This window comes from Onychomys torridus, chromosome X (genome assembly GCF_903995425.1).
Source record: "Onychomys torridus chromosome X, mOncTor1.1, whole genome shotgun sequence".
NCBI lineage: Eukaryota > Metazoa > Chordata > Mammalia > Rodentia > Cricetidae > Onychomys > Onychomys torridus.
In genome coordinates this window covers 17,914,015-17,937,147 of record NC_050466.1, presented here as the reverse complement: position 1 = coordinate 17,937,147, position 23,133 = coordinate 17,914,015, and the positions used below count along the sequence as shown (strand labels likewise).

General features: G+C 45.6%; 1 protein-coding gene across 2 annotated transcripts in view; it reads left to right on the top strand.

Annotated features, from left to right (window-relative positions):
* The first annotated feature begins 964 nt into the window (after positions 1-964).
* Septin6 (septin 6) overlaps positions 965-23,133 on the top strand; it is a 74,438-nt gene continuing 52,269 nt past the window's right edge. For both annotated transcript variants that reach the window (XM_036174581.1, XM_036174580.1), the window contains exons 1-2: positions 965-1,403; positions 15,745-15,859. In XM_036174581.1, coding sequence (XP_036030474.1) covers positions 1,374-1,403; positions 15,745-15,859 — 145 coding nt within the window. In that variant the 5' untranslated portion in view covers positions 965-1,373. The remainder of the gene's footprint in view (positions 1,404-15,744; positions 15,860-23,133) is intronic.

Here is a 23,133-nt window from a genome sequence, read left to right as displayed (position 1 = left end):
ATCCCAAGAGAAGGGGAGGGGTGGACCTCAGCGCTGGGGAGGTGGGAAAACGTGCCAGGGAGAGGACCAGCAATAACAGTTGGCTGGAAGGGAAAGGAGAGCAGGCAAGCATAGTTCTACATTTTGGAAGTTATGTGCTCTGTTCCAGGCCAGCCATGTAGTCCTGGACTGAATTAGGATTGAGGAGCAATTGGGGCTGGACAGATTACCCCTCCTGTGTCTCTATCTGGCTCAACAGAGTTAGAGACCTTCAGCTCCCACTCTGAGACTCCCTTCTGGCTCCCTACCCTATAAGGTCGAATGCTCTGCATCCGTGTTTACCCTGTTCACACTGAGGGCAGGGACCAGAGGGGAACCAGTGAGGTCAGTTTTTATTAGGTACAGTAATGGGGAGCCAGGCTCCATGGAAATTACAGCATACTACAACCAAGGCTTGGGAACCTCAGGACAGGAAAGACGTCCTCGAAAAGTCATAGCTCAGTTGTGGGGCTGCAGTGCGGCTCCCCCATTAACGCTCCATTTCTTGGCTCTAATGTGGTGGCGCTGCAGGTGCTGCAACCCCTGTCCTGCTGCTCCCCCTCAACCTTCCCGGACCAAGGCGATAACTTGGTTAGTTAGGATGGACTACAGTGAAGCACTGAGACTCCAGAGGCCAGAGCCCCCATCCAAGTACTCTGGGGTTCTCAGCAGGGAGCACGAGGGGTAATGGGGGTTGGGAAAAGAGAAAGGAGGACTGCAGATCTCAGCCTGGGAGCAGAGAGCAGGAGGGGGGAAGGGCCGGGACTCCCTTCCAGTCTCCAGTCTGGGGGCTCAGGGATGTAAAGGAGAACACGGGTGTGTGTGTGTGTGTGTGTGTGTGTGTGTGTGTGTGTGTGTGTGTGTGTGTGTGTGTTGTGTGTGTGTTGGACAATTCAGCAGAGGTCGGGACGTGTGTGTGTGTGTGTGTGTGTGTGTGTGTGTGTGTGTGTGTGTGTGTGTGTGTTGGACAATTCAGCAGAGGTCGGGACGTACCACGGAGCCCAGTAGCGGCGGGGAGGGGGGGCCCGAGGACGTGGTCACCGAGGGGAGCCCCCGCCCCCTTCAAGGAGGCCGAGGCTGAGGTTGCAGAGAGAACTGGAACTGGGCTCGCCCTAGGGGAAGGCAGCGCGGCCAATCCGTCCCCTCCCCACACCCTACTCCGAGCGGGTGGGGGATAGAGAAGAGGTTGGGGTTGGAGCAGCAGTGAGGGGGCCCCTCCCTGGCACCTCCCCCCCACCAGACTTGGTCGCGCCCGAAGTGTAACACTTTCTCTTTGTCGGAGGAGCTCCTCTGTTTCCTGTGCAGCAGCTCCCGTTGCGGCGGCACCCGTAGCAGCCCTGGCGGACGAAGGAGCGATGGCAGCGGCCGATATAGCTCGCCAGGTGGTGAGTGCGGGGCTTGGGTACCAGTCCCTGGGCTGGGAGGTTGGGGTTGGGGGTAGCTGGGGACGGCCGAACAGACTTGGCCACAGCCACCACCGCTACCACGAGGAGGGCAGTGGGGTAGCATCCAGGAGCAGAGGCAAGGCGGGACTTTTGCTCCCAGGGTCAGCAGCTCAGTCCCCTCTCTCCTTAGCCCTTCCTGGAGACCTGTGGTGGCGGGAGAGTGGGGGGCGATTGGCAAAGCCTACTGGCGGGCAGCTGAACTTGCATAGCGGGAGAAAGCTGCAGTGAGCGCCTCCGCCTCCCTTGCTGCAGCTGCGGCCCCGCTGCTGGGGCGTTGCCGAATGAATGGCCGCAGGAGTATGGAGCCCTCCGGGTCCCTGTCCCCTTAGCTTGGCAGCACCGCTGAACACATCTGCCTGCTGAGACTCCAGCTTGCTCAGAATGAGGGGCGCGGAGCTGAGGGTAGCCTGGGACCAAAGGCAGAGTGTGGTGAGGGGGCGGGGAGATGAATGGTTGGAGTAGGGTTTCTCCATATGCATTACATATGTGACTGCGTCTCTGTGTGTATCAGTGTGTGTGCATATATGTGCATGGGCGCCCTCCTGCCTTCCCAGTGGCAGGGTATGTGACCCTGAATGAATCGGCCTGTTTCTCTGTGCTCACCTCTATGGTGTGTGTTCCTGCATCCAAATGCCTCTGTGTCCACTTGTGCCGAGTCCCGCAGGGTCCCATTTGTACATCTGTGGAAGGGGGTGGTGCAGTTCACCCGGCCTGTAGGTGGCTGGCTGCGTATTTTGGCACATTTCCGAGCGCTTCTTTGAGGGTCGTCGGTCTTGGGTTCAGTGTGCATGGGCTTGTATGCCAAAACCTGTGGCGCTGATATCTTTCTGTAGAGAGTGAGGAAAATAGCCCGAGAACTGCAGAAGCAGTGTTCCCTCTCTTTTGGTGGCGACCAACTGTGGGGGAAAAAATCATTTTAAAAACTAAAGTTTTCCAGCCTCAGATGTGCAGAGAAATCATAACAACTGGAGGCTCTGTGTTTGTTTGTTTTTAGATCAGAAGTTTGGTTACAGAGAGAGATGATTCCATTTGTGGGAACGATCTAGTTTTTCTTTTTCACCAGAACACCAGCACCATAAGTAGAGGCAGAATGAGGTCGAAGTAGCAGGCATAGCCCACTACCCCGAATACTACTGGATGAAAAAATGATAGCCTTGTAAGCTCACATTTGTTTAGCGAACTAGCTGTGCAATGTAACTCCAGCACAAAAGGAGGGGGTAGGAAGCAGCCTCTAGGTATTTGATGTAATTGCAATTGATTTGTTTTCTAAATCTGAATCCAGAATCTGATAGCATTTTTTCTACAGATAAAGAAATGTATTGCCTTTCCTGTCTGGCTTTGGAAGGTCAGGGTCGTTTATTTGAAACCCTTGTACACCCCAGCACAGAGCTCCTTATGCAGACATGGTGTGGAAGGCAGAGGCAGATATGAGACAGCTCTGGATGATGATGGAGTTGGAGAGATTTCTCAAGATTGACACTGTAATAGTTTGAGAACAACCAGGGCAATTTCTTCTCTGCATTTTAAAGATGACATAGTTTTAAGTAGATGAATCAGTTTTCTGGATTACACTTGCTCTAACCTTAGTAACCAAAAAAAAAAAAAAAATTACACTGGTGATTTTCTTGTCATGATGAATTTATGTGGATCCACCCCTACCAGTCTCCCTTTCCTGGGTTAGGGTCACAAGGCTGAGGCTGCTTCACCATAGGCATGACTCAGGCAACCTAGAGATCACCTTTGTTCTGCAAATGGGAGTGCAGTAAGGGATGGTTTAGGGTCTCCTGATTTGCTTTGGGTGGTTCCAGTTTTCTCTGGCTGGCTTTACCACATTGTATACTGAAAAACATAATTGTATGGCAAATTCTGAAGTGGCCCAAGCACTTGAGACTTTGTTATCATGATAAATGGGTTTCTGGGAAAGCTGACGTCACTCTCCATGCGTCCCTCCCCCAAGCCAGGGAAGCTCTTATTTATGTGTCATTTGCCTCTCTGCTTTCCTTTGTGTCTGCAAGAAGTTGTAGTTCACCAGGGGAGGCTGGAATTAACTCAAGAGACTTGGAGTGGCTGGTTACTTCTGATTTCTTCAAAGGAGTAAGTGTTTACGGCTTGGGAAGAGAAGGCCTGAGAATCATGCTATGTGTAGCAAGCTTAGAAGTTCTTAGTAAACTCTGAGGCATGAAGCCATGTGAGTAGTGCCTTGGTGTGTATGTTCTTCACAGAGTCTCTGGAGGATCACTGTGACCAAATATAATTAGTAGTAAAATGGCGGGGGACTTGTTCTTGTAGGCCTTACATTTGGGTATGCATGTGTCTTGAAAGTTCATAACTCAGTTGCATCGCATCTGAATGAACACCACAAACGATTCTGTATTTCTCCACCATTGCTGTGAATACTTGTTTGACTGATGTGAACAACACTATGGCCAGCCCTTATCAAACATCCAAAAAAAGGTAGCATACATATATACAGCTCATGACTTTCAAAGTTCCAGCTTAGTTGGAGATGCAAATTGTGGATACTGATACAATTAAAGAAGTAGTAGAAGATCCTTGGGGTGCTTCCATCTGTGAGGTGACTCGGACTGTCGTTGCTCTGTGTCTAGAGACATTACATGACCGACACATCTAGGGTGACCTAGGAAGGCACAGCGCAGTCATCAAAATCTCTTATACCTACTGGCACTTGCCTTTAGCTTTCAGGATTGCATTTTCAGTTCAGACTGTAAGTACTGTGCTTTGGAAAGCAGAGTGTGTTGAGTCTGGCTTGAACAAATACCACCCACAATGTGATCAGCATTACTCTTTCTGGTTACAGTCCATTAAGCCACTGCCCCTAATGAAAGACCTTGCAAGGACTACTACAAGAGTTGTCTTCCAGGATTGCCCTAAAGGAGTTGTCCTCAAGTTACCACCTGCCACTGAGGAGAAGCCTGCTTCTGCATTCTGGCCTTACAATTAGTAACAATTATCCACTCTTACCTTTTGTTTGTTTGTTTGTTTTGAGACAGCTTTTCACCTGTCAACCAAGGTTAGTCTGGAACTCCTGCCTTGGGTGCTCTAGATTGCAGTTACCTCATGGTTTCCCTCTTGATGCTCCTCCTTAATCACTAAAAGTAATAATTGTGCCCCCCCCAAAAAAGAGAGAAAACCAAACCCCATAGATCTACCTGAGGCTATAGTACGGAATGAAGTTTACATGGCCCCCAAAAGTGAAAAAGGTCGATTCCAAGTCAAGGGAATAAGGGTAATCATTATATAGTTTCCCAACTTTTTTGTGCCTTTTAGATTTGTCAGAAACATTAGACAAGCTGGGTGTGGTGGCTCACGCCTTTAATCCCAGCACTCAAGAGCAGAGGCAGGCAGATCTCTGTGAGTTCGAGGCCAGCCTGGTCTACAGAGTGAGAGCCAAGACAGCCAGAGCTGTTACATACATAGGGAGACCCTGTGTGTAAAACAAAAATTGAAGGAATGTTACAGTGCCAACCCATTTAATTATCATCATCTTAAGTGCTAAAGAGGACAACTACTGCCTGCCACGAGAAATCATCATAGGGACAGAGTTCAGCTATGGAGGAAGGCTGTAAGTGATAGGAAACGCTTCCTGGTGGGTTCTGGATAGGAAAATGGTCGGTGTGAAGATGGGTGAGATCACACTTCTGCCACTTGCTTGGAAACAGTTCATTTGTCAATTCACCCACTGCTGTTTTCATTCATTCTTCAACATCTGTTTATCAGGCACGGACTCTGCCAGGTCCTATGCCAAGTACTGGGGATGTAGTGGTGGCCAAGGCATGGAGGAACTCTGCCCCTCTTCAGAGCTGCCAGATGAGGCAAATGAGCCCTGTTTTCTCTTGACATTTTAAATCCAGGAAATGTGTTAGTGGTGTATTTATTACAAAACTTGATTAGAGTAGACTAACAGGTCTGTATAATCAAATGAGAGTTTGATCTGCAATCATATGCATAGCGTTTACTTTGTGTCCGATATAAATATTCTATTAATTGCTGGCTTTGTTACTAGTATGGTCCCACACCTTGTGTTTTGTAAGGGAACAACCCCATTGCTTTACCTTGAACAAAACTAACTAGGAAAGTTAGTCTGCTGGGGGAACAAAGCACTATTATAAATTATATAGCACTGGTTTCCAGACTTGCTGGGATTTCTAGATTGTCAAAGCCATGACTTAATATTAGCATGAACAACTGAGAAGGCCTTTATTTCTGTGTGCATTGAAACTGCATACCAGACACATGGAAAGAAGAAAAAGGGAAGGGAAGGGGAGGGGAAGGGAGGTGGGGAGGGCGAAGAAAGAAAACCTTGCATAGTTGTAGCATGCTTAGCGCTCTCAAAATGCTTCCATCTGTATGATTTCATTTCCCCCAACAACTTCCTGGACAGGTATTCCTGGTCTCTTCATGTTATGCCTACAGCAAGCAAGAGACTTAGTCCAAAATGTTATTGCCAGCCAGTGGACAAAACAATGAAACACCTACCAGATCACACAGACTCCTTTTGAAAGGCACTGGCCTTTCCAAGGTGTTTCTAAGAAGTTAAAATTCTGCCACGTCCTCATTTCCCCCTCTTCTTGCATCCGTCAACATCCCCAAAGCAGTCAGAGAAAAGCAGACTTGAGTGATGTGGAGACTCTGATGTTGAAAAGATTCTCAACTTAAATCCAAGATAGCACAGTCACGGGTTGTGTGGGTTTTCTTTCCTCCCCCCCCTTCTCCATATTGCTTTAAATAAAAATCTTGGAGCCACCAGCCATGTAATGATGGCTTATTTTAGGTAACAACTGGAGGGGGTACAGAATAAATTAGAAACACAGACCCCCTTCCCCCTCAGTTTGGCAGGAGCCTGCTGCTGCTGCCGGGATTTGAAACCGTGGGTTTCTCGGCTGCCTGCACAGAGGAAGGAGGCCACATGCTCAGGAGAGTGAGAACTAATGTTATCCTCTTCTCCAGTGTCTTCCCACTAAAGGCAGCCATCTGCTGAATTATGCAGCAGGCTCTCAGCTGGCCCTGGAGTTGGGTCATTCCTGTGACCAGGGAAAGATTTCCAGGCTGTCTCAGGGACAAGCCTCAGGGTTCCGGTTCCCCGTGCCAGGACTCTCTCCAAGCCCTAACGAGGGCCCTGGGGTAACAGGGGCAGAACTCTGCTCTCACAGCCCTGATGAGGTGCGAGGTGGTGTTCAGTTTCCTTTCACAGCAGAGGCCCCCAGCTCTGAACACTGACGCAGAAGCAAGAACTGTTTTTTTTTTTTCAGATCCCCATTAAATGAGACCAGATGGAGGCAGAGGCAAATTCAGGCTCCCCAGAGGGTAGTTGGGCATTCACCCAGAGGCCTATCGGTAAACCTTTTCTTTCAAAAAAAAAAAAAAAAAAAAAAACAGATTGGAGGTAACAATGACCAGAACACCTAGAAAACGGTTCAAACTGTGTGACTTGAAGGAGATGTGTATGGCTTTTGTGGGAACATTGATCCACCCAAAGCAGGGGTCACCCCTGGCCTGAAGTGGAGATATTTTACCAGACAATGGCTTGTTGAGTTAGGTAGACTCATTAGCTCTGGGGCTCTTGAGTAGAGCTGGGCAGCTGGCCAAGCCTGGGATCAGGCTGGAGTCAGAAGAGAGAGAAGGAAAGAAGGAGAGAGAAAAATAGGAGAGAGAGAGAGACAGAGAGACAGAGAGACAGAGAGAGATAGAGAGAGACAGAGAGACAGAGAGACAGACAGAGAGACAGACAGAGACAGACAGAGACAGAGAGACAGACAGAGACAGAGACACACAGAGAGAGACAGACAGTGAGAGACAGAGAGAGAAGACACACATTGGGTGTGGGGCATAGACCTCAGGAGCCTTGGTTGCTTTCCGCTGGCCAGAGCTGTCCTGGTGAGCCCACAAGCTTCCAGTTCATTTGCCTTGCCCTTTCTCCCTCCTACCTGCATCAAGCCAGGAGCCTCATGGCCTGGAATTTTAGCAGCAGGAAGAACTACATCTGGTATTTAAGTCAGCTTTTCCATCTGAGAGAAGCAGTCTGCCTGGATCCTAGCATCATTCTCTGCCACTAAATCTCTGGATGACTCGGGACCAGTCATTTCCCCCACTCCCAGGCTCCATTTCCCTCTTTGCAAAAAGAGGCCTGGGGTTAGGTGATCTTCAAGGGAGTTTCCAGCTCTCAAGTTGTGCGTCCTTAGGTTGCCTTATTCTCCAGGCTCAATTCTATCAGGTCCTTGTCTGCTTCGCCTTCTGAATGAGGTGGCAGAACCGAGCTCCGCCCTTCCCTCCTTCAGCCTTGAGCTGAAGAGCGAGGAGGAGAGAGTTTTGGAGAAGGAACCTATGCTTTTAGCTCAGCAGGGTCTCTGCAGCTGAACTAGAAACAACCATTTGAACGTTGCCTGTCTGGCTAGGTATATATAGCAATTGACTTTTTATAAAGATACATGACAACTGAATGTCTGTGGAATCCCACTTTAAATGCACTAGGAGAGCTGGCTAGTTAATGGAGTCCTGCTGTGAACCCTTTTATAGAATGAGAAGCCACTTTGGCATTTATCTTTGGTATTAAAATCAGTGTCATGTATTGGTGTTGCCAAAGAGATGCTTTCATCCTTGTATAGTGAAGATGGTCTCCTTTGTGTTTTCCCAGGCCCCCTAAATTGCTTCCTCACTGAGGCTTTGGCAAGCCTTATTTCTCCTTAGAATGGTCCCTACATTTCTCTCCCAGCCAGGACATTACAGCTATAGTTTTCTCTTACTCCTGGTTTAGGAGTCCATGAAAACTCCTGGCATTTGATGAGTTGGGTACACTCATTTTTACTTTTTTCTTGTTAAAGTTTTGGACCTTATTGGTTTTCTGCGGTTCTCAGGACTGATGGTATAGTTCTTTCTTTCCATTCCTTTCTCAACACTGAAGACTACAAATGGGATTTTATCAGTACTTCTGACATACTTCAGGACATAGGATTTGTCTTCTGATTTACACATTCTCTAATTATGTTGTACTGTTTAATAGTCAGTTATATATTATATGTAGTAAGAAGTCATAATAGAGGAAGATAGTAAGAATCTGTTGTATTGTTGGTAAAAACAAATGTCTTCTAGATACTAAAATTGCCCAGATGCTAAAGGCTGCACTTAACCAAACTTGCTGATTATCTCTGTGTAAAGCATTTTCTGGTTGAAGTTGAACATTTTTCTAAAATATCTGAGGCCACTTTCCTGCCTAGGAATGTATCATCATAGAGTCTTATTTCAAAACAAAACATTTTTTCCAGATTAAAAAACTAAAGTATGCCTACTCTAGGAAGAAAAAAAAAGTGGGCAACAGAAAGCCTACCACCGAAGTAACCTGTTAACACCAGTTTTCTCTCCTCACTGCGATACTCCTGTGGAAGTAAGCTTTTGTTTTGTTTTATATAACAGTTTTTGGCAAATATTTTCTCATGTCATTAAGCACTCTTAAAAAATATTTTCATTAGTCGCTTGATATTCCATCATATGTCATTGGATCGATGAATTGGTTTTGAAAGTCTAGGAGATTTGCAGTTTCTCAGTGCCGCAAAGATGATGGAGTATGGGAAGTGGTGAAGGATTGGGCCCACCGCTAAGCAGTCAATGAGGCTGGTGACGAGGTTTCGGCATTTGTCTCTCCTTTGCTAATGTTGGAGTACAAAAGACCAGAGGAGAAAGTTAAGGAAAGCCGAGTCATAGGTCATGAGTTCCAAACGTTTCCCCCTCATCCTTCAGGATGACACATGCTAACTTGGCTACCCCGGGTTTGAACAGAGACAGGAAATTCTCTATTGACACAGGTGGGCCCAGTTCCCAGAGGCCTCGCTTAACAACTTTCTTTCTCTGCCTGGGATGTTGGAGAGGCAGTGGGCAGTGGAGGACAGCAGTTGCCTAGTGGGTGCTTCTGGGACTCTTTACTTCCAAAAGACAGCAACGGGAGAAAGATACACAGCTGGAAGCGCCGTAACTCGTTGCTCTTAATATGTACTGTACGAATATTCAATTAAAAACCGAAATTGGTGTGTCCTCGGAGGAGGCAGAACAGAAGAAGAGCGGCGTTTCTGCCTCTGATACAAAATGTGGTATAACGTATTTCAAAACCGCAGGTGACTGCAGATGAGGAGCAAACAGGAAATGGAACTGGGAGGAGGGAAGTGGGGGCTCTCTCAGTTCTCAGGAGCACCTTCTCATTTTGCCTTCCTTTAGCTCCTCGCAGACTCTATGTCCTAGCTTAATTAACCCCAGTACAAAGCCAAGTGAGCAAGAACTTTCCTTTTCTTACTAAAAAATCTATAAATTAGAGAAGCTGGGTATGGTGGCACGCCTTTAATCCCAGCACTTGGGAGGCAGAGCCAGGCAGATTTCTGTGAGTTCGAGGCCAGCCCGGGCTACCAAGTGAGTTCTAGGAAAGGTGCAAAGCTACATAGAGAAACCCTGTCTCAAAAAACAAAAGACAAACAAACAAACAAACAAAAAACAAAAAAGAAAGAAAAATATCTATAATTATTGCAAGTAACATATGAGTTCATCTGTGTTATAAAAGAATCAAACACCACAAAAACTGATTACACCTCTGAGTAGGCCCCTGGTTTCCATTTCCTGTCCCCTGAGATAACTACTGGTATCTTTTGGTTTGGTGTCTTTTCATGCATCTAAGTATTGTCATATGCATATACAGACCTTTTGGACATACATGTACTCATTATGCATATAATTCTACAACTTCTGTTTTCTGTCTTATACTATGTCTTGGAGGTATTCATATCAGTACATTTGGACCTGCTGCATTCTGCTACAGAGTATTCCAGAACATGTGTGTTCATTAGTTTTCAGTTGTCCAGCATTTAAGAAGTTTCCAGTTTTTCATTACTATAAACTATGCATTAGTGTATTTCCTCACACAGAAACCCTTGTACAGTTGTGTGAGGTTCCACAGAACAGATTTTAAGAGGTGATGGCGGGATTATGGTAGATGAATGATTTGAGTGATTGTCTTGAATATGGTGCCACCCGCTACTCAGGCTAGCAAGGTAAGGTTTCAGTGTTAGATTGCTGGGCCAGGTTGCCACTTCCGATTCCTTTTCTGCACATTGTAGTCAAATGAACATTCAATTAACTGCAATCAGAGTAATTAGGAGCTCAATTAATTATACCACCTTAAGGAGAAGGACTAAGGAGATAAGGCATCAGAGGTGCCGCAAGAGAGAAGGAAAGACACTTCCAGGCTTGTCCTGGGGTCCGTGGATAATTACAGTATTTTGTCTGTAATTTGCACACACATATTTCACTATGAACAAGGATGATCTTGATGTAAGATTAATCAAAGCAAGGCAGGTGCTCTCCAGACAGAATTTCCTAAATCAAGAACTGGACAAATGTTTTTTGATGCTTTCTTAACCACAGAGATTGAGACAAAATTTGACTCCTTCATCCTAGTAAATAACAAGAATAACACATCAACCAGGTCCCATGTCCCAAGGCTCCAGGTTCTCTAGTTAATTTAGGTAGAGTGGACACTGGGTAAAAGACACAGAAGAAATAAATACTCCAAGTCACCAGTGACTTCTCTGTAATTCTTTGTACTTTTATTTCTTGCTTCAGATGACAGGGAACGGGTCATCTTTTACTTTTCTGATTATTTCCCTCTCTTGGCAAAATCCCCTTCACCTTCCCATTTTTCATGGGTGTTTCCTCTGTTCCTCTTTAGCTCCCCCCACTTTACTGCCTTTCACAGGGCAGTCCAGTCTGCTCTCTCTCCCTCCTCCAATTTCTATTGCAGCCTTAAGTGCTGTCTGCACCTAAACCTCACGTTGTTAACTACTTACTGACTTTCTTAGCAATCTCACCTAGAAATCAAATCTTATTCTCCTTGATGCATGGAAGGCTCTTACAAATCAAAGAGAAAAGACAAACATTTTTTTTTCAAATGGGCAAAAGCATGATTAGATAATTTATGTATGTACACAGTTGAAAGTTTTTTTAAATGTGTACTATCACTAATAAAATGCAAATTAAAGAGTACGATACCATTTGTCAATGAATCAGTTCACAGTAGAAAGAAGCCCATGAAACTTCATGGGTACACAAACATATACATAGTAGTGATAGAAACACTCAGTAGTACTGTCCTCTGTTAAGTCATGCATCAGTGTTTAAAATGTGTGAACCTTTTGAGCTAGCAAGGTGGCTCAGCAGGTAAAGGTACCTGCTACCAATCCTGAAAACTTGAGTTTGGCCCCCGAGACCCACATAGGAGGCTATAACTGCAGATTGTTTTCTGACCTCCACATATGCACTGTGGTACATGTGCTGCCACAAACAAACAAACAAGTAGATGTCAAATATATACGGCCCTTTGTTCCAGCAGGCTTCAATTTTAGGAAATACAGATATTCGCCACCCTACAGAACAACTGTAGTTTTACTTTTAAGTAGAAAACCTGGAGACACACATCAAATGTCCAGCAGTAGAATATATTAGGAACAGGTGGCAGATTCCTGCACGGGTATGCTCTCTGGCCAATACAAATAGTGATTTGGGGCCCACAGAGATGGCTCAGTGGTTATGAGCTTATAGTACTCTTGCAGAGGATCTGCATTTGATCCCCAACACCCACATCAGGCAGCTCAATTTGCCTGTAACTCCAGCTTCAAGAGACTCAACGCCTTCTTGTCTCCACAGTCACCTGCACTTATGTGCACATACCCATAAACAGATACACACAAGTGCACGTCTTTGAAAATAAAATGGATCTTTAAAAAGATGCTGCTCTAATGAAATGAATAATTTAGAAGTATACCTAATTACTCAAGAAAACATCTGTACTAAGTGTCAGGGTATTAAGTCAGACCGTGCCAAGGAAGAGATAACAGTGTCCCTGTTTTGTTAAGTAAAGGTGTACTGACGGGCAGGAAATCCATGCACATATTGCTCATCTTGGGAGAATGAGAATATGATAGACGATTTTTATTTTATTCCTGATAATTTCTGAGCATTTCGGAAGCAGAGGCAGAAAGATCAACAGTGTAAGTAAGACTTCTTTGTAATATGTTGAAGTTGAGACAAGCATAGGCTACTTGAGACCCTGGCCCCAAATGAAAATTTACCAAACAACCTGCTATGAACTCAATATTCTTTTCTTTTCTATGTGGAGCTGAGGATCGAACCCAGGGCCTTGCGCTTGCTAGGCAAGCGCTCTACCACTGAGCTAAATCCCCAACCCCAACATTATTTGCTACAGCAGTACAAAGATTCCCCCAAACAGGAAAAGGAAGAATATAGGATTTATTTATTGTACAAGCAATGAGTTTGGGGAATTTGGGGTGTTTTGAGCAGGGAGTGCCATGATCTATGTAATATTTTAAAATGTATTTTTTGTTTGTTTTTCGAGACAGGGTTTCTTTGTGTATCTTTGCACCTTTTGTGGAACTCACTCTGTAGACCAGGCTGGCCTCGAACTCACAGAGATCCACCTGCCTCTGCCTCCCGAGTACTGGGATTGAAGGCGTATGCCACCACCGCCAGGCTTAAAAATGTATTTTTAAGATTTATTCTATGTGATGAGGGTTTTGCCTGCATATATGTCTACTGTCCATGTGTGTGCCTGGTGCCCTCAGAGGTCAGAAGAAGGCAGCAGATTCCCCAGAACTGGAGTTAGGAACCACGTTGAGTGTAGGGAACCAGGTGTCTTCAAGAAGAGAAAGTGCTCTTAACTGCTGGACCATCTCTGCAGCCCCACATGCAGGAGTTGTTGTGAAGTTCATTCTATCTGCAGATGCTTGACAGAAAGAACAAGAAAGTAGGGGCAGGATATATTTCCAATGGTATTGAATTGGCAGGCTGACATCCACACACCTTGAGGGAAAAAAAATTCTGGTTAAAGTCAACTGAACTGACTTGAGACTCAAAAGCAGGGAACTGGGGTTGAGATTACAGCGTAGCTGTAGAACTTAGTGGTAGAGTATGCGGATTAGAGTTGTATGCCACCATGCTCCATTTGTGTGGTGCTAGGAATTGAACCTAGGGCTTTGTGTGTACCACACAAGCATTCTACCAACAGAACTACATCCTGGGCCTTATATTTGGTAATTCTTTCACAGTGAAGTGAATTTTAAAGGTAAAGTGCTCCCCCCCACTGCCGGCTATCTTTAGCTTGAGAATTCCTTGGATTTCAGAGCCCTTGAAGTTTCATAGTGCTGAATTTGGAGACAGGACGAGATGATAAAATATGGCTCAGGAAATCTCAACTCTGAGTCTGTCCCAATTTTGAGGCCTGCTACGTAGGAGGCTCCCTGGAGAGAGCATATTGGCTCTTAAGTCTCTTTGCTTTGACGAGGGCTGAGAACCAACAGCAGTAAACTTCCAGCTTACTGTTTGTTTTAAGCAAAAAAGAAAAAAACGGGAAATAGGGAAAGGGACGTGGAAACGGGTAAAGTGAGTGTGGAGCAAAGTGTAGTACATCCATCATGAAACTCCTCGTCTTTAGGTGAACAAAGACTACATCAACCTGACTTGATGGCATATGGCAGTCTCTGAGTGCGCTCTGCTGGAAGTTTGTGTGGAGAAAAGTGAGAGGGGAATGAACATGCCAGATGGTAGTCACCAGCACAAGCTCTTGGAGGATCCAATGACACTGATGGGAGCGAGGAGATCTCCCACCCTCAACTAGGTGGAGGGGCTGTCTGTCTACATCTGTGGCTGAGCGGCTCCTCCGCTATCTCATCCCATCCATATCTAGCAGCAGGTCTAGTCAGCATACGAGTTGCTCTCTGGCACAGCCTGGGATTCTGGTACAGGCCTCCTGGCACAAACCATGGCCTTTTGGGTTGCTCTTGGCATCTTGCTGGTTACGGAAAGTTTGGTGCAGCCTCACCCCACAGCATCTCTGCCTGTTTCCATAGCCCATCATTTTTGTAAAGCTCGCCTGCCTACAGCTTCTATTCCCCACCTTTCTCCTGACACCCCACCCTTGGCTGTGACCATTAGCAGTTGGCAAATTTCTTGAGTACATGCAGGCCCTTTTCGTCCTTCCCCTTGGTTCCTTGGAAGTCTGCCTCAGTTTGAGACTCTCTTTGTTTATAAAACCATTAACTATAAGAAGTCTTGGACCTCTGCTTTCCAAGGCTGGGAGTGGCTTGGCTGACCCCTGTGGAGTCAAGGGAGCCAGAGGAAGCCTGGAGACATTTCCCTTCAAGCTAGAGGGAGCTACAAGTGTTTTAGTGCATGATGGGCCAGCTTGGGGGTCCAAGGATAACCTTACAGTGCTGTAATAAGGGCAGCTACTATTTGGATGCTTTCCACATGCCAAGCAGTATGCTATGTGCATAAGGGGTATTATCCTATGCAATCTGCACATTAACTATTAACTCCTGCCTTTAAAAGGGGGAGATTGAGAATTTAAGTAACTTGTTAGAGGTTGAACTGCAGAGTTTGGCCTCTGACTCAGACCTGCCTGATTCAAAAGTCTGTGTTTTAAAAACTATTTTTACATTGTGTGTGCGTGTGCGTGCGTGCGTGCGTGCGTGCGTGCGTGCGTGTGTGTGTGTGTGTGTGTGTGTGTGTGTGTGCTGGTGCCACACAAGTGTGGAGGTCAGAGGATAACTTACAGAAATTGATTCTCTCCATCCACCACGTGAGTCCCAGGTATCTAGCTAAGGTCATTAGGCTTGGCAGCAAAAACATTTACCTACTGAGCCATCTTGCCTGCCCAAATCTGTGCTCTTAACTTCTCTTCTGGGCCAAAGTGTCCTAGAAAGAAGATTCATGATTTCTAAGGGCTTTGGAATATTTATTGAGTGTGTATACACATATTAAGCTCATTCTAGGTGTTAATAAGCAGATTTTATCCTCTTGACACCTCTAAAACACATCGTATTGTCTCATGTGATAGATGTGGAAGGGAACTGAGTCCAGAGAGGTTCCCTAGCCTCTAAATGATTGAGTTGAGATTCCATCCAAGTTGGATGGAACATCCAGTGCTAGCCTGGATAAGCTGCCCACATACTTTGTCCTGTCTAGAACTACAGTGGTATTTATTACTGAACCTATTGGATACTTGTACCCAAGCACCCATGATTTCCAAGCTGATGGGCCATTTTGCTTTGAAGTGTGTGATGGGGGGTGGCTGAGGGAAGAGATGGCACATTGGGCCTTGGTAGTTGCTACTTCCTGGCACAGGATAGAGTGCATGTGGATGGGGCACGGAGATCCAAATGGCTTTTGAGCACATTGTCATTTTTCTCTCCTCTCTCCCTTTCCAAATTAGGGCGAAGGTTGCCGAACTGTCCCCCTGGCTGGACATGTGGGGTTTGACAGCTTGCCTGACCAGCTGGTGAATAAGTCAGTCAGCCAGGGCTTCTGCTTCAACATCCTGTGCGTGGGTGAGTATTTCCATGGCAGGAAATTCTATTACAGGATATAGATCCTTAATGGCTAGATGTGACTTTGCAGGTAATTAGGTTAAATAATGTGTCCCTCTCATCTAGTTGCAAGCTTACCCCCTCCTTCTTCTCTCATCCCTTTGTTTATTTTTGTAAGCGACCAGCTGCAATAATTTTTTTTTCCTCTGCCCAGACCAGAATCTGGGGCCATACCTTGGGGGGAAAACAGAGCTTTGTGAGACTCAGTGGAAAATTTTGTTAAAGGGGGCTGGCTGCTCGGTTACTGCTGTCAGGTTCTTTTTGATTGCAGAAGATGAGAACCAGGACAGAATGGGGAGGGAGGTGATGGCTGAGGAAATAAAGATGCCTGCCTTCCAGTTGTGTGTAGTTGGCTGGGTCTCTGTAGTCTTTGTAGTTGGAGCTTAAGTGTAGGACTCACACAGCTGTGTACAAAGATCTTTTATTCCCCTACCTGTATCTCTGCCTGGGATTGATTTTGGTATGTTTTGAGACAGAGTCTCACTATGTGGCCTAGGCTGGCATGGAACTCAACAAGTCTCCCAGGCTAGCCTCTAATTCTTGGTCCTCCTTCCTTAGCCTCCCAAGTGTTAGAGTTATGGTCACATGCCACCACACCTATGTGAGGAGGCATTGTTTCAGTCCATGTGATGTGCTGATTATAGCACAAGGGGAATTTAATAATATTTCTGAAGTGAATGGAGTCTGCAGGAAGCTTCTTGTGTTAGTTGTTCTGTCCCAAGTGGGCCCAGTGAAGCTTGGGAGTTGTATCCTTATCCTCATGGAGAGGAGAATTGAGGAGGACAAGGGATTTACCTGAGGCCCATGGAAAAACGGGCTAACTCTTGTTCCTCCACTGCCTCTGACTGCTGCCAGCAACATCCCTTGAGACCATGAAAGTCCTTTGGAAACCACTGAGTACCATCAAACAAACATGATGGACAATAGTACCTTGTCATTCTTTAAGAATGAGTTTTGAAACCTTAAAAATCCCCAATTTACAAACACAGTGGTAACATATAATTTTCACCCCACAGTGTAAGAAAAGTATACCTGCATATTTTCAGTGACCCCCTTCCGAACCTTAATGGTTGCATAAATACCATAATAAAACCAATTTTCACACTGGCTGGAACACTTCCACACTTCTGCTAATTTCCTTTTCTTATTTTTGTATAGAGCATATGGGGAACTCATTCACATCATAGATTCAAACTACCACTGAATTACACTTTAGTGTTTAATGTATTGAAATTTTCTTTTTCTGCTGGATGTGTTGGCATAGGTCTGTAATCCTAGCACTTAGGAAACTGAGACAGGATTGTGAATTTGAGTCTAACCTTGGCTTCATGATGAGATCTTATCTCAAACGAACAAACAAACAAACAAATAAAGGTCTTCAAATTTTTTTGAAGGCATTTTTTCTTCTCCTCCATCTCCAGTATTCTTTACCATGTCACTTTCTGTAAGGAATTCACTGTACTTGTAAGGACAAACAGAGCAATAAGGTCATTTCTAAATATGGGTGACAGGCAGTCAGCTAGGCTCACTCACTAACAAAAATGACTCACTTCTGTGTATCAGCTTTGGAGCCTATGAGACAAAAATATGTGCTTTGTGGAATTACACATCAGAGGCCTTAGAGTCTGCATAGAGGTTGCCAAGTCTTTGAATGCTGGAAGTCTAACGCACAGTCATGTTTAGGTGTTAATTAGGACAGGGACAGAAAATAAATGCAAGATAGGGTGTCAACCTCAAGAAGAAATGTCATCACATCTAATATTGGCACTAACAGATTTCTGTTTAGCTAACAAGATCAATCTTTGGCTAATGGCCAACTTATTTCACACAATATTTGATGACTGAAATATTCCAGTACACACACATACCAGATTCCCTTGGCATTCTTCCCAGAGTGCCGTATGACCTGTGCTGAAGTTGAGATTAAAGCAAAATGACAAGCTCACTGTAAGCAACCTTTCAACCTGGAGCAATAGACCGGACTGCTAAAGGCCTGTGAGTCAGAACGGCACTCAATGGCAAAGTGTACGGAAACTTGTCATATGAATCTAAGATTCCTTAGTCCCCCAGGATGGGGCAGCCAAGATCAAGACAAGGTGAGTGGGATAGTCAACTCGTGCTCCCACTAGGGTATTGCTCTCTACAGTGCTTCAGCATACATCTGATGACATGAAGTTGCTGAAGGACCTGGACAGACTCTCTCAGAAGGGAGGGGAGGGAAGAAAGGAAGACCCTTCCATCCCCAAGGAGTCATATATCTTTTCTTTCTCTACTTGTCAAGTTTGAGGAAATGTCTCTCCTCCTATAATGCCCACAGATAGGACCATTAGATAAACCAATCCCTGTACTGAATTTTAAAAAAAAAAATGCCTACAGTGTGTGGACCCTACTCTTTTGCTGTATTCATAGCCTTACCTTGGCTCAGAGAACTCTCAACTTGCATCAAGGTCACAAGTGGCTCTGAGACTGCCATCTGAGCCCAGCTAGAGTGCTGGGAATGGTCACTGACTTGGCAGAGTCCACAGTGAGGTTACTGAAGGTGATCTCTGCTCCTGCAGGAATTTTAGTGACCATGTTCTTATGCCTAGTACCTGTATGTGACTGTCCAATTTACCTTCTTGGTGACTGTTATAAAAGGGTTCTGTTTGGTCACAGACATTGTTTACCTGAAGTACTTTTAGTGTCCAATTACAGCAGTGCTAGCCTTGAGAGCTAGCTGGAGAGCTAGGATAGTTTTTTTTTCTTTTCACATTATTGTTTATCTCGATGTTGGCCCACTGATCTTATGCCCACACCCTGCAGAGTAAGTACTGTACATGTATGTGTGACTATGTGCATGTGTGCTTGTTGAGATTGAGAGGAGGGAAAGAGAATTTTTATGAATCCAGAGCCTAAATTATAGTGCAATGAATTGACTACACCAATAATTTCCATCCATGATTATTATGATTTTTAGCTAAGCATAAAGATGTAAGCATATATGAGCTCCATCTGATAGATTCTCTAAGGTTGAGTAGTTATGAAGTGAGGGGAGATTCTCCCATTCCCACCCCATCAAAAACCATATCCCAATCCCTTAGCTTTGGAAATTTTAAGTACCTCGTGGCTGTAAACATCCATATAGGAGGCCTCAAAAGAAAAACCCGAGCCAGCAATAGCAGCGTTCCGGGGCCTGGTACTTTGTACTGGTGGAAAGAGCCCATCGAAATGTGCTGGCAGCTTAGCACTAATGGCCGTGAAGAGCTCATAAGGATAATATTTACTTTGAAGCTGCTCAGGATTCCAGGCTCAACTGGGCTCTGTTGAACTTGGAAAACACACTCAGGACAAGCAGGATTGAGACTTTACTGCAGAAGGTGTGCAAAGGGCAGTTGGTAGTCTATGAAGGTCAGGGGCTAATGTTTCCATCCCCCTATCTCTGGGAAAGGCAGTTGTTAGCCATCCTTAAGCTGCCGCAGCGGCTGGTCATTGGCTAACAAGGCACCATGGGAGCAAACAGTCCATGGTTTGTGGCATCCACTGATTTCCATGTTGTCATTACCCACCCCCACCCCCCCAGCTGATTTTAAGCTATCAATGTCACAGAACACAGGTTTGGAAAGGGGTGCAGGAAGCTGCGTGTGCTAGCTGAAACACACCAGTCTGCCAGGCTCCACCAAGAACAGGAAAGAGAAAGGACAAGGTCACATAGCCAGGCATGGCCTTGTCCCTCTCCACAGACTCCCACGGCTAACTGTAGTTCCTGGAGTGTTTCCTTTTGGACACCTCCCTGTTGAGCTCAGCAGCATTTTCTCTCGGCTTATACCACCATTTACAGCTGAACGAGACTTCTCTCCGAGTAAACAGGGACTGTGGTTATCTTCCTCTTTGCAGTATTTTCAGCCCCTATAATTGTATCTGGCTGTTATCAGAGGCTTTGTAAATACTTGCTAAATGAACCAATATGTCATGCTTATGGGCATCACTAGAGTGTATTGGTTCAAAGCATGGCCTAACTAAGTAGCCTGACTCGAAAATACTGGCTCTGCTGCCATTTATTAGTTTGTGCCCTTGGACTGTCATCTCCTCTACAGTGTATAGAGGAGGAAAACTGGGCACAGAGAGGAGGAGGAACCTGCAAATTCACAAAGCTAGTGGGTGACTTGGTTAACCTATCGATAAATTAAGGGTAACTTGCATCTAGGGGCTGACTGGGTTATAGTTCAAGGGTAGAACTTTTTTGTTGTTTGCTTGTTTGCTTGCTTGTTTGCTTGCTTGTTTGAGATAGTCTCATTTTGTAGCCCAGGATGGCCTGAAACTCACAGACATCTGCCTGCCTCTGCCTCCAGGTGTCCCCTTGCACAGCTAGGGGTGTAGCTCTTGTTTAACCTGATGGATTTGAGTGCCTGGACTCCGTGCTCAGCACTAAAAATTAAAAACAAAAAACAAAAAACATAGTGTCTACCTTCTGAGCTTGCTGTAAGAAACAAAAAAATCTGTGGAAGCTAAGGGTGTGGCTCAGTAGTTGAGAGCTTGCCTCTTTCCATCCCCAGCACTAGAAAAAAGAAAAGAAAATATGTGTTTATTCACCGCAATCCTGGCACAGAGCACATGAGTGTGCTCCAAGCGAATACTGTTGGTGTATGCCTTGAAGTCCCAGCACTTGGGAGGCTGAGGCAGGAGACTTATAAGTTCAAGACATCTCAAAACCAAGTCACCCCTCCCCGAAACCACCTGCTATTGCTTTTCAACCTTCTCCTTTTATAGGAAAAAGGACTAGAATTCAGACTGGGACAGAGCTGAGATTTGGTCAAATGGCAATGTAGTGGCAGCATATCTAGGATTTACCTCCTTCCCTCCCTCCGTACCTCCCTCCCCCTCCCCTTCCCCTTCTTTCTTTCCTTCCTTCCTTCCTTCCTTCCTTCCTTCCTTCCTTCCTTCCTTTCATTTCATTTCATTTTGTTTTTCGAGACAGGGTTTCTCTGTGTAGCTTTGGAGCCTTTCCTGGAACTCATTCTGTAGACCAGGCTGACCTTGAACTCACAGAGATCAACCTGCCTCTGCCTCCCCAGTGCTGGGATTACAGGCGTGCATCACCACCACCTGGCAAATTTAAATTATTTAAAAAAGACATTTACTTATTTTATGAATATTTGCCTGCATGTACATATGTGTGCCTGGTGCCTGTGGAGACCAGAAGACAGTTTTGGTTCCCCTGGAACTGGAGTTACAGCCAGCTATGAGCTGCCATGTAGATGCTGAAAAATAAAACCAAGTGCTCTTAATCACTAGGCCATCTCTCTAGCCCCTATGTTATTTTTAAAAATTATTCTTTCCAGTACAATGTCAGCAATAAGCAAAGTGAGAGGTAGAACATGAGTTCAAAGAGTTAAGAAACCCTGTTCTCCATTGTGACATGCTCTGGGAGGGCTGGAGAGAAGGGGAGGGAAATTGAGCCCTTGGGACTCATTGAGTTTCCTGCTGGAACCCAGTTGCCAAGTTCCTACCTTGTTGCTGAGGCATGGTGGAATCTGCTGACCTGATCCCAGTTAGGCCACATGTCATATCCCCACACACATTTACTTCTGGGCCCAAGGCAGCTATCGGAGGAGACAGCATTCTAGTCTCAGCCTGGGTCTGTTCCAGCCATTGAAAGAGGGCGTCCCTCCAGCTCCAGGTCCCCCGTGATGACAGCTGAGAGCAGATACACTCGAGAGCCTCTAGAGGAGCTGGTTGCATTTTCTGCCTACTTCTGATGCCTGCATTTATTGCAATTCCCTAGACATGGCAAGGTCTTCTCTTCCAGACCTTCATTATTTAACATCTAGTTGCCACAGCCCTTCTGTTGCTGGCAGGCAGCTGGGTGGTCAGTTTCCTTGCCTTTCCTCTCTACGGCTTGGCCCACCCCACCCAGCCCCCATTTCTCCAGCTGTGCAAACAGGGTGGGTCTCTGGCTCTGTAGACCTGCTCCTGAGACAGTCTAAGTGAGGCTTTCTCCAGGCACTGTCAAGTATACAGAGGATTCTCTGAGAATTCTTAGGATGTAGAGGCAGTGAGCCCATTCTGGAGGTCTGGGGAGATTGATCCCACCACTGTCTAGGGGCATCGGGGACATTCAGTAATGAGCTCAGGGGACAAAGAGGATGAAGTTGAGGATATACATGGAAAATTCATTAGGCATACACAAAACTGGTTGAAATGTATGGGAAGTGTGGGTGTCCACAGAGAAGTTGAGTTGGAGCATGGCAGCCATCCTTGCATTCCCACCTCAGATTCTGGCCCTATTTACAGGTGAGCTGTGCCACATCCTTTGGTGGAGTAATGGGTGCTGTGTTCTGCTGCACAGCTGAATCTGTCACCTCCCGTGGCAAAAACCTCACTGCACCAATTGTTCTTGGGACCTGAATACTTTCTTTAGGAGAGGACAAAAAAGAGCCTCTTCTGATGATTATAGCAGACCCTGGCTGGAAACACAATCTGGGTGAGGAACCCTTTCTATATACCCTGGCAATTCACCCCATTAGGCACACCTGGCTAAGACATAGAGCTGGGGCCCTTGGGAACCAGGCTAAAATGAGTGCTCTCTTCTTTCTCTACATAGAAAGCTGTCATGGTAGTAAATTTTTATAGATCGTTGTTTAGAATAAAAGAAGCTTGGAAGATGCAAAGCTTCATACACCGAGAGGGTACGGAGAGAGGGAGCATTTTTTATTCCCCATCATGCAGTTCTATGCAGTGCCTTGCAAATGTGTACTGTTGGTCTCAAAGAGAGATTTGCCAGCCCAGGAATTATCCAGATTAAAGCTAACCCCAACCATGAAGATAAGCCAAAGGCCACACAATCTCTCCTTGGTTGAAGAAGCAGAATGATGCTAATAAAATGGTGGTGTGATCTAAGGTGTTCAAGGAACAGTCCAGGGTCATTAACTTGTTTGTTTCTTTGTTTGTTTGAGACAGTCTTTCTACATAGCACCTGCTGTCTTTGAACTTACTATGTAGGCCAGGCTGACCTCGAATTTAGATTCACCTGTCTGTGCCTCCCGAGTGCTGGGATTAAAGGCATGTACCACCTTGCCTGGCCTGTCACTAATTATTGACTTAAAGACCAGGCTGCTCTCAAACTCAATATGTAACAGAGGTTGATGTTATCCTTCCTATCTGCCTTCATCTCCTTGCTCAGTTTCTTCAATGCTGGGGATCAAACAGGGCTTCAGTTATATGAAGCCAACACTGTATTCACTGAGCTACATCTCCAG